Genomic DNA, 12,352 nt, shown 5'->3' with positions numbered 1-12,352 from the left:
CCCCTAAGCCAGATGACAAGCCTGCGGCCTGACTGTCCGGGCCTCCCTTTGGGGGATCCCAAAGTGGGAGGCCGCCTGCTGCAGTTCGCCCGGTGTTGGTCGGTCACCACGACAGACACTTGGGTTCTCGAGGTGGTCTCCCACAGGTATGCCCTCTTTCCGGCACAGACCCCCGGCTCGATTTTTCACCACTGGTCTACCATCAGACCGGAACAAGGCCACGGAGCTGCGGACGGTCTTGCACACTATGCTCCAGGCTGGAGTTATAGTGCCTGTTCCATTCTCCCAGAGGGGCCAGGGTTTCTTTTCCAATCTCTTTTTGGTGCAGAAACCCAATGGGTCGTATCGTCCGATTCTCAACCTCAGGGCTCTCAACAAGTCTTTGCGGGTGCCGAAGTTTCGGATGGAGATCCTACGGTCCATCATTCTGGCGCTGGAACCTGGGGACTACATGGTGTCATTGGACATACAGGACGCTTACCTGCATGTCCCTATTCTTTTGCGTCATCAGCGGTTCCTCAGGTTTGCAATCCGCAGCGACCACTTTCAGTTCCGGGTGTTACCTTTTGGCCTGGCGACGGCACCACGGGTTTTCACCAAGGTGATGGCAGTCATGGCGGCTTCCCTGCGGCTGCAGGGGGTCCGCATGTTGTCGTACTTGGACGACCTTCTATTAGTGGCAGGATCTCCGGAGCTCCTTCTGCGCCACTTGGACCTGACCATTGCGCTACTGTAACGGCACGGCTGGTTAATAAACTGGCAGAAGTCCACTCTCATCCCGTCTCGGCGGATTCTGCACCTCGGAGCCTTATTGGACTCGGGACAGCAAAGGATCTTTGTGACGGGGGAAAAGATCTCTGCTTTACAGTCGAGGGTGCGCAGGTGTCTACACAGCCGCCGGGTGTCTCTGCACTCGGCGATGAGGTTACTGGGCTCCATGGTGTCGGTGTTCTACATGGTGGAATATGCCCAGTTTCACTCCAGACCTCTGCAGCACCTGATCCTGTCCAAGTGGAACGGGCTGCCTCAGTCTCTAAAATCCCAGACGATAGTGCTCACCCCGGAGGTTCGCCTGTCCCTTGCCTGGTGGTTGCAGACGACCCATCTCAACAAGGGACGTCCGTTCTGGGTACCAAATTGGGTCCTGTTGACAACGGACGCCAGTCTTCGGGGCTGGGGAGCAGTTTCGGGTCCACACTTGTTCCAGGGCAAGTGGACTCCGACCGAAGCAGAGCTTCCAATAAATATCTTGGAACTCCGAGCGGTCTTCAATGCCCTCCAGCAGGCACATCAGGTTCTCCAGGGTCGCCCAGTGCAGGTCCAGTCGGACAACGCTACCACCGTGGCCTACATAAACCGGCAAGGAGGAACCCGAAGTCGGGCGGCTCTCGTAGAGGTGTCTCGGATCCTGGTATGGGCGGAGCGCAATCTTCCGGCCATATCAGCTGTCTTCATCCCGGGAGTGCTAAATTGGGAGGCGGACTTTCTCAGTCGCCAGGACGTTCATCCGTGTGGCATACGTTCTTCCAGTGGTTTCGACCGAGAGGTTATGCACCGCGGGAGTTTTGTCTGTCTCTGATACTCGCCTTCCTACAAGCGGGACTAGATCATGGGCTTCGCCTTGCTTCTTTGAAGGTACAGGTTTCGGCCCTGTCTGTCTGGTTTCACCGTAGGATTGCTACAATCCCGGATGTGCGCATCTTTCTGCAAGGTGTTCTCCGCATTCAGCCACCCTTTGTTCCACCTGTGGCGCCTTGGGATTTGGCTGTGGTCCTGAGGGCTCTCCAGGGACCGCCGTTTGAACCACTGGGCTCAGTGGATCTTAAATGGCTAACGGCTAAGACTGTTTTCCTTCTGGCCATAGCTTCGGCCAGACGTGTTTCTGATTTAGGGGCTCTTTCTTGTAGACCCCCTTTCTTGATTTTTCATGGGAACAGGGCAGTGCTCCGCACTCGTCCTGAATTTCTTCCCAAAGTTGTTTCCCAGTTTCATGTTAACGAGGAAATAGTTGTTCCGGCCTTTAACTTACCTGGTCTTTCAGTGGGTGAGGCCACTTTGGATGTTGTGCGGGCCTTAAGGACTTATGTTGACCGCACTTCTTCGTTTAGGAAGTCGGACGCCTTGTTTGTCCTCTATGGCTTCCGTAAAAAGGGTTGGCCTGCTTCAAAGCAAACTTTGGCAACCTGGATCCATATGGCTATTTCTGAAGCTTATCTTCATGAAGGTCTGCCGGTTCCTCCTTCTCTGAAGGCTCATTCCATTAGGTCTGTGGGTCCTTCGTGGGCAGCTCGAAGTGCTGCCTCTGCAGTCCAGATCTGCAAGGCTGCTACGTGGTCCTCTGTCCATACCTTCGTGAGGTATTACAGGTTTGACACCTTCGCCTCTCAGGATGCTTCCTTCGGGCGGCGGATTCTCCTTTCAGCACAGAAGCGTCCCCACCCTTAAAGGATACTGCTTTGGGACATCCCGAAGGTATCCTGTGGATACCCTATGGACCCTGAAGTAGAAAATATGAGAACTTACCTTACCTTTTGTTATCTCTATTTCTGCGAAGTCCATAGGGTTCCACAGGACTCCCGCCCTGTCGCACCTGTGCTGCAGATGGGCTTTGCTCTGGTCACCGGTTTTTCCGTCTCCCTCTGGTGAGAATGTGATTCTTGTGTGTATCCAGATCTTCTTTCTCTCTCTTCCTTCTCCTCCTCCAGCCTATGGCTTGGTACAAAACTGAGATGCCTTGGCTCGGGGGCGGGGTATAGGAGGGGGACCCTAGTGCATCCTGGGAGGCTGAACGCTTAACTCTATGGTGCCCGATGACTGACGTCACCCCTATACCCCAAGGTATCCTGCGGAACCCTATGGACTTCGTAGAAATAGAGATAACAAAGGTAAGTTCTTACCATATCTCATATTTTTGAGGGCTAAAGGGATTTTAGAGTCTGTTGTGAAAACCATGATATAGGCTTGCAAAATAGTTACTTCCAAGATTTATCATCTGATATGGAAGATATATATTTCTTGGTGTGAACAACACAAGTTCAAAACTGAAGGGTTCAGAATGTCTCGCATTTTGTCTTTTCTACAAGAGGGGTTGGTTGAGGGTCTTAGATTGTCCTCTCTTAAGGGACAAATTTCATCCCTATCGATCCTATTTCAAAGGAAATTGGCCACCATTCCAGAAGGTCAGACCTTCTTGCAGGGGGTTCTTCGCATTCAGCTTCCTTATGTCCCACCAGTTCCTTCTTGGGACTTGAATTTTAGGTATGGAGGCGCTTCAAAAGACACAGTTTGAGCCTTTTGGAATCTGTAGAATTGCGATATCTTACTTTGAAGGTTGTTTTCTTTTTGGCCTTTGCCTCGGCCAGAAGGGTATCTGAATTAGTGGCTCTTTCTTGTAAAGCTCCACTTTTTATTTTTGATGAGGATAGGGTAGTGTTACGCACTAAACCTTCCTGTCTGCCAAAGGTGGTATCTGCTTCCACATTAACGAAGATATTATTATTCCAGCTTTTCGCAAGAATTCAGTGACTAGTGAAGCTTCTTCCTTAGCACTATTGGATGTGGTTCGTGCATTACGCATTTACTTGGACCATACTGCTTCTTTGAGGCGCACGGATTCCCTTTTGGTGTTGATTGATGCACCAAAAAGAGGCTAACCTGCTTCAAAAGGGTCCATCGCTAGATGGGTTGCTTCTACAATTAGGGAGGCGTATTTTTCCTCAAATGTGACAGTGTTGGCCTCAATTCGGGCTCACTCGACTCGTGCTGTTGGAGCATCTTGGGCTGTACGGCATGGTGCCTCAGTTTAACAGCTCTGCAAAGCAGCTACCCGGTCATCCGTACACACTTCTACAAAATTTTACCACTTCCATGCATTTGGCGCAAAAGATGCCAGTGTTGGGCAGAAAATTCTTAGAGCGGTCGGCTCCGACACTCTGTCCACCCCCTTCCCCCTCATAATTGGCTTGCTTGGGCATGACCCAGAAGTAATGATATCCCCCAGATGGATGATAAAGGAAATACAATTTTTACTCACCATAAAATCTCTTCCTTGGAGTCCATCTGGGGGATGCAGCAATCCCTACCTTTGTTTGGTTTCATACTAGTACCTCTTGGTATCTGGTTTTTCAGTTCTTTCCGTGGGTCTTTCTCCGGCTTTTCTTAAACATAGACTGAGTTTAGGATGGAAGGGGAGGGGTTATATAGGGGGTGGGAGCCAGTTTTCAATTAAGTTAGTGTCCAACTCCACACCTCACTACGCATAACCCAGAAGTAATGGCATCCCCCAGATTGACTTTTTACGATGAGTAAAAACATATATTTTTTTCAATACTTACCTGTGTGCAGTCCAGTGTCAGCACTGCTCAAATCACCGGGAAAATGTTTCAGTGACCGTTTTATCTGCATTTTGCGCATGTGCATTTAAAAAAAGTTGTAAATATGGGCATTGCACCATTTCCACGGAGACATGCACAGTATACTCTGGTATAGAGCCAACTAATGCGCTGCCCGGCTGCTAGCTAGAGAGGAGGAGCCTAGAGGCGGACTGTACACAGGCCACCTCCTCTCTTAATACACCCCTGCCATGGGGCAGCGACTATGCTGCCCCCAGGGCCCTGCATCCTGGGTGACACCACCACTTGCACACCCCTAGTTTTGGCCCTGTTGGAATATCTTTCACAGGCAACTCTGCGTTCTTCTTAAATGGTCTTTAAGCTATCTTCTTATGGTTATCTTCAGAACCACTTCCTTAGCAAGACTTGTTCCCTCTGTATCCGAATTATTATTACCTTGTATCTTCACCTACTGTATCTATCTTCACCAGTATGAGTTTAATTTTTGTTCCCCCTCCTGTAACCAGTCCCTGCAATATGTCCTCCCCAGCATTTCTGACAGTCTGTAAATTATGACTTTATTATTATTAACGTAACTGCATATTTCGTTGCGCTTTACAATTGGGAAGAAAATATAAAAACAAGGCTAGGTAATAACAAAGCGGTAAGAGGGCCCTGCTCACAAGCTTACAATCTATAGGGAATAGGCACTGTAAATATAAGCCTGTTCTTATTTAAATTTCTCTATCACATGCTGACATTGAACAATGCTATGGCGTATATCTGGAGTGGTACCAGGGCCGGCTCTAGGGATGTTCGACCAGTGCGGTCGTACAGGGGCGCCACCCATAAAGGGCGCACCCCTCCCCAACATCCCGATTTCTGCGGGACAGTACTGTCCCACTGCTCCACCCGTGGGCTGAAGTGGTCCGCGGGTGGTCAAATCGGGAGGTTGGGGACTCCCACTGCCGGAGCTGTGCGGCGGTGCCAGACCCCGGAGTCTGAATGGATGCTGCGCGCATGTGTGCGGCATCCAGTTAGTGACGTGAAAGGGCTGGGGGAAGCCCAGCTAGTGAGGCTCACCCCAACCTGATGTTTGAAGGCGTGCCATGCAGGCACGCCTCCAAATAACGTCGTGTAGGGGGTGCTACCTATGGTAATTAGACCACACCCCGCGATGTTCAGGCGCACTTTAGAGAGCAGGCACAGGGTGCTCTGACCGCTGGAGCCAGCCCTGTGTTGTACAAATAATAGTTTTTCATTTAGTCAGTTTGTTGTTTTTATTTAAGATGTACTTGTTTGTTTTTATCTTGTAGCATTTTTACCTACTGTAGTGCAGAAATCTTTTAATGTTTTCTCTCCTCCAATATAGGTCATTCCTCAAGGGTGTCGAGTGCCAGCATTCGCAGTGGTCACATGGGCAGCAGTGCAGCCTTACTTAGACCCACAAAGTCTGCCAATGTCCGAGCAGCTTGGCAGTGATGGTTCATCATTCACACTTTCCCAAAGCCGCTCTTCTGTAAACGAGTGTAATCCAAACTTCCTGCTGCTATGGTGACATTCCTTGTATTATTGAATAAAATGTGGTGTCATGTTTATTTTTATATAGATTAAAAAAAAAAAAAAAAAAAAAAGTTGTGTTATTCCTGAATGCACTTATTTATATGGGGGTATCTATATGCTGTGTGTAAATTTAAGCTTATTTTGTGTTTGATTTATTTCTGTTACATGACGACACATACAAATTGCCAAATTACTATATGCTGTTTGGGTTAGCATGATGTTTTTGATGTTGTTAAGATCTAATTTCAGTAAAATTTTATTTGTATTATGATTTCAGATTCTTCTTTTTTACACACTTTCTTTTATTTGACAGTACTTTTTATTTTTTAATTATTTATAAAATATTTTGCCTAAGTTATTTAGTCACATCCGTGTGAACCTGTAGTTACTTAATTTTTTCAAACCTTGCTTGTTTCATACTGCTCTAAATTATTAACGGGGGGGCACAAACATTTATAGTTTTTATTATTAAACTGTTAATTATAACGAGCTATGACTTACAGCCAACAGGAATATCTGATCAGCTGCTATGTTTTCCACACTGTAGTGTTCTGGCAGTATAGCCCACTAACCATATATTAATCACATTTTAGAACACTGCTTCTTAAATCCTTTAATTATAACGATAGAAGGCCAAGCAATAGCGGGTGAGGATTTCCCTGCATCCAGGAGCTATTTTGGACCATGTTGGTCTTTTATCAAGGCTGCAGATTACACATGCTGTTAGGTCATTCCTTGATTGTAATTCTTGGGTTTTTAAAAAATTATTTGAAATAAAAGTTAAGTAACTCCAGTCCATGGGAGATATTTATAAGGCCTTCTAAAACGTGAACTACCATTCGGCTTCTAGCTACCACTACATTCTATAAAACGTGACCATTTCTGCACTTGATACATCTCCCTTTTTATTTTCTATATACCTTGACCAAAACAATTATGGGTAGCACTGTAGAATATACTGCCTAAATGTCCTGAATTGCATACCTCGAAAAGGGCACAATTTATCCTGGTTGGGCAGAGGTTCACCTAATAATGGACTTATGGGATTTGGGTTAATTGAAGACTGGTCTTATTTTGGCCAAACTCTTGATGTGTAAATATTGGGAGGGACGCTGTAGGAAAAATTGAGTACTGTACAATGACCTAGTGGTTATGGTCCACTACCACATGTTTTCAGAAGTAAGAAGCTGTTGGCGCATGCTCTACAGTATCTTTTCTCCAATAAGCTCTCTGGTGTTCGTTGGTGCACATGTATAAATCTAGGTGCTGTGGAAGAGAAATGCTGACAGAGATCGGAATGTTCAATTCTCTACCAGAATTCTAACTATGTTGCACTGCTTCTGTAACAGTGGCATCCCTGCTTAAGGCGTAACCTAATATTGGTGCAGTTGTGCAACCATTTTTAAACCTTCCAGAGAAGCAATGCTTTGGTGTTATAATGGATAAACTTGCATTTTCTATTATGCATGGTGTATGTAAGTCTTTACACTAGTTGACACTGATTTATGTATTTTATAGAAATGTGCCCCACTGCTTAAAGATCTTTTCATGCCTCTCTAAGGGGTCAATCCTATTCCGTGCGATTATCTCGGCAGTGCGTGTCTTCGGGGCAGTGGCCACACTTTACGGCAGCCCGGATTCCCAAAATTTTGCTCACACCCTCATAGGGCTGTGAGCAAAGTTTGGCGAATTCAGGGTTGAGTTGGGGTGCGATGTGTCGGACCGTTTGCCGGTGTTTTAAAGCCGTTGCACCCTTTGCGTAGAATAGGATTGACCCCTATGTACTTTGAAGTGTGTAAGAAGCAGTGTTCATTGGAGCATAATTATTCGAGTACAATAGGGTTTGACACTATTTTTTTGTAATATTTTGTGTTCAGGTGATTACATTATTTAGTCGTACACAGGGAAATGGGTTAGGACTCTAAAACCATGGTTTCATTAATGGCCTTTAGTGGACAATTTTGAAACTTCATTTCCCCCGTTTTCTGCTGTGTCATGGGATGGATTATACTGGATGTACAGCCGCAATTTAAGGAAGGCGAATCGGTGTCACCATTTTATATATGTTACCAATCCAAATGTAAGCCATATAACATCACAAGAAGAATACCTGTGAATTTATAATTTATAGACCATTAATTGTGCCACTTGGTACTTCCTTGTGTTTCCATAACAGCAAACCTGGATCATGTGGCAGAGACAACATAACTTTTCTTGCACAAATATATCATTCAGTGATGACCGATGGTTGTTTGTTTGTTCCTTACTTACTAAAGCATAATTGTAAACGTGAAGACTTTTTTTTTTTATTCTGATTCCTGTCACCTGACCTAATAAAAGTGTATTTGTAAAATTACTTTTTGTGTGGTATTTGTTTTTTTGTCCTATTGCTGTATTTGACTTATACCAGCCAAAACCCCAAAAATTAGACCAAGGAAGAAGTTGCTGAAACATAATAGAACTTTGAATACAAAAAGTAAATGTTGTTACTTGCTTATAAACTACTTCTTTAAACGAATGTTACTTCAGTTGATCCTGGAGTAGATGACGTATCTGTGCATAACTAAAGGGGCTTCTCTATCTTGCATCACTCACAAGGAGAAGGATGAAAATGATTCATTACATAAGCCAAAACATTCATAGTTTTAAGTGAGTAGTTTGCAGACTCCAAGTTAACACAAATGTTTTCTATAGATTGGTAAATCACCACACTGATGTCACTGCACATTTGCTGGGAATAATAATCTATACTACCACAGTGGTTCCCAAACTATGTGCCAGGACCAAATTGGTTGGTGGTCCAGGATGAAATCAAAGTGGTTGGTCGTCCATGTGATGGGCAAAAACCAGTGTTGGCAGCTGGCAATCATAAACTATATGGACAAACAGAATAACAACCCTGTCCGCCACTACTTAACTGAACCGAAGGATAACCGGTAAATACAATTTACTTAATTGAATAAATTTTGCTGAATTTCTCAATAAGATACTTTTGGCCTAGGGGTGCCATGAACAACATACTGATAACTCTAGGGTGCCGTGATTAAAGAAAGTTTGGGAACCACTGCTTTAGGACATTGTTGTTTTTTTTCGGTTTGTGATAGAGCGAGGAACTACTGTAGCAAAATGTAATATAAAAATCACCAGTATGTACACACAGTGAATACATACTTTGTGAGCTTAATAATTAAACCTTGTGATTCTTGAATTGGTGTATATAATAATGTTGACACCTACAAAATGTCCACATGTGTAAAACTTTAGGGGTTAAGGTTAAATTTGGGTGTTGTCATAGTGGCTGTTGACATTCTAAACCATCAAGCTGATATGAGCAACAACTATTTTGTCTTGCTGTTCTTAGAGACATGGATTGGACCAGTATTGGGTGTGCTATTTGGAGGTTTCTGGGGTACCTCCTAGGTGAGTTGGCTCTCAACTTAAATAGATTTATGTATGTGCTGTTATCATGTGGTGCAACAATATGCAATTATGACCCAGAGTGGGTGCTATTATAATGTAGCGTTAGGGAAGCCGGTACAAGGGAGCCTTGACGCGGGCTGATGCTTAACCATGTATTTGCACATATATGCAACAAAGACACCTAGATTTCTAGTATCATGTAGAATTCAAGCCTTTTTGCTGTTTACTTATTTTTTTTGCAGTATGCTGTAGGGAAACTTTTTTTTTCTTCTGTAGTCCAGAGTAAACCCCTCCTTTTACCAGCACCTGTGAAAAACCATTAAGCTGATATGAGCAACCACTATTTTGTACTGACATTCTAAACATGTCAAAGTTTTGTCAGTGACAACTTTGTGGTTGTCAACATTATGAACTTGACAACATTCTGTAGTATAGCTTTAGCAGGGCCATAACTAGGGTGGTGCGACATGTATATCTCACTTGTGGCTTCCTCTTTTATCTCTAGCATCTCCTGGCCAGCTCTCTCTATCTAGCCACCTCCCCAAGCACCTTCAGTCACATCCTCCTTTTTTTAAAACTCATATCTCAATATACTCTTATACCTGGGACTCAAACCCATCACCTCTCACATTGCAGTCGGACCTTACACATGGTGCTATCTGCTCCTGCAAATTCTTCATTTATATGTACTGATACTGTATGTACAGTTATACATACAACTGCTTATATATATATATATATATATATATATATATATATATTTCTAAAATGTTTTAGTGACATTCACTAGAGATTCTCGAATTATGGAATCATTGGTAAACTTTAAACAGAAGGTGCTGAAGATTTTTCTTCAAATGTTTTTTCAAACTTTGTTGATCCGTGAATTTGGCAAGGCTGTCTTTCCTTTGCTCTGTTGCAAGAGACCATTGGCTCCTAGCTCAGCCTCCTCAACCGGGATCCCCCTCCTGTTGCCAAGCTCTTACATTTCAAGGACAGGAATGCTACACTCTCCTTGTCAGACAACAGTTGGAATTTGATAAATGTTCTGTCACTGTTTTACCAAATTTTGGAGGTCTGCAATTTATTAGTCAAAAAAGCTCTGGGTGCTGCAACTCACCTATTACCTATTCAAATTTCAATCATATGTGAACAAAGGTAACAATATGTAGTATTATATATTCAAACTGTGAAAGATACAACGACATGAGTCTTTGATGAAAGCGCACAGTGCAATAAATTTATAAAATAAAAACAATTTATTTAAAAGTCATAAGGACATAATATAAATAAAGCACACAGAATGATAAAAAATACAAATTGATCCTTTAAAAGTGTCAAGCTAGTTGGTATAATATAAAGGAGCAAAGATGAAACGAATTAATCATAAGCTATATTAAAATTGCAGGTCAACAAGTCTCAGCACCATAATTGAATAAAGTGCAGATAGACAATAGTATATATTGCAGAGGCCCAATAATATATACTAAAAGCAAATAAAGTGCTTATCTTGGTAACTCAAAGGCAAGAGTGCAGCTTTCCAACGCGTTTCATCCAATGGGACTTTTTCAAGGGATGATAGCTAGCAAACATAAGTCCATATTTATACCAGGTTTAAACAGAACTGATTAATCCACCTTAGGTCAAATGATGACCTCATATCCGGTCTAACAATGGGATTTAGTCAAAAAGGAAATTCCAAAGCACTCCTATGTGATAATGCATTATTTAAAATATTAAAAAGGATTCCAGTAATGTCCAGATAATGCTAAAAATAAATAAAAATAAGCGTTTAGCTTGGCGGTTACTTCCGCCCAATAGAGGTGAATTTCCACCCTTAGCACCAACATCCGCCCTCTTCCGGATCTAGACTGAGACCCATGGCAATGAGGTCGACATCCGCTTGATGTACACGACTTCCGCCCTCACTGTAGGCTCCACGCGGCGTCCATTTTCCTAGTAAGCATCCGGGAATAGTATCACGGGTGCACAGCTCCCGTCCGGTCCACGTGACTTCCGCCCTGGCTTGATTGTCCATCATCTCATCCGCCCATAGATGACGTCAGTGCATCCCGCCTAGGTCCAGCACTTTCTTCCCTTAACGTGGTCAGGATCTTTAATAGGCACAGCCATACATCTGCGGAAGCAAAGACTTAGTAGTTTTTTCGAATTTACAAGCGCCATTTTGGAAAAGGGTAGCTTAGCCCATAATTAAGAGACACACCAATTAGATAGGCATACCATAATAATAACAACAGTGAAACACGGTCTAAAAACTAGATGTGGCAACACAGTTTTGGAATCAAAATTATGAATTAAAAGTGATATGAATGAATATAATTAAAAATGATGACATTAGCACGATAATACAAATCTAGATAAAAATGAATAACTGAGAATATTATAAATAAGAATATTAGCAATTTGAATATTAATAGAGTGTAATAGTCTTTCTAGTGAAAACGACGGAGGAGGGGATTGTAGATACAACTCCTATTTAACCATGGAACAAGGGTAGAGAGTTAGATCCATACAGAGACCCAGTGACTGGTCTCATGCCCTGTTGTAAATATGTATGGACACTACAACACCTGGTATTCCCAGGAGGTCTCCCATCCCAGTACTGGCCAGGCCCACATATGCTTAGCTTCCAAGATCGGACGAGATTGGGCAGACACACACTGGTGTGGTTGTAGGTCCCTTTTAACATATACAACTACCACCTCGTCTCTTACAAGAATGGAGCAATCTCGTAACTCTCATTAAATCCTTGTGGGGCCATGGTATTCAACTCAAAGATCCAGAACATTTCTCTTCTTGAAAGTTTGTTCCCTAAATCACCCCCTCTCTCTCTCCTAATTTCACATGCTCTATTGCTTTAAAAGTAAGGTCCTCCGGTTTGGAATCATGGTGAACAGAAAAATGCTTAGACACCGCATGTCCATCAACCTTATTCTTAATATTTCAGACATGTTCTTGAATACTCAACTTTAATGGTCTCTTAATTTTCCCCACATACTTCAAGCCGCACTTGCACTCTA

The 12,352-nt window shown here is 43.5% G+C and overlaps 1 protein-coding gene and 1 pseudogene across 2 annotated transcripts in view; one reads left to right on the top strand and one right to left on the bottom strand.

Annotated features, from left to right (window-relative positions):
• CFAP97 (cilia and flagella associated protein 97) overlaps positions 1 to 8,250 on the top strand; it is an 80,644-nt gene extending 72,394 nt beyond the window's left edge. For both annotated transcript variants that reach the window (XM_088447007.1, XM_088447008.1), the window contains exon 6: positions 5,704 to 8,250. In XM_088447007.1, coding sequence (XP_088303133.1) covers positions 5,704 to 5,813 — 110 coding nt within the window. In that variant the 3' untranslated portion in view covers positions 5,814 to 8,250. The remainder of the gene's footprint in view (positions 1 to 5,703) is intronic.
• A 3,640-nt stretch (positions 8,251 to 11,890) lies between these two features.
• Positions 11,891 to 12,009, bottom strand: LOC148506326 (5S ribosomal RNA; annotated as a pseudogene).
• Between the last annotated feature and the right edge of the window lie 343 nt (positions 12,010 to 12,352).

This window comes from Taudactylus pleione, unplaced genomic scaffold (assembly GCF_031769625.1).
Source record: "Taudactylus pleione unplaced genomic scaffold, aTauple2 ptg000408l, whole genome shotgun sequence".
Lineage (NCBI taxonomy): Eukaryota > Metazoa > Chordata > Amphibia > Anura > Myobatrachidae > Taudactylus > Taudactylus pleione.
The sequence above is the reverse complement of the archived record's forward strand: the minus strand, read 5'-3'. Positions and strand labels throughout refer to the sequence as shown.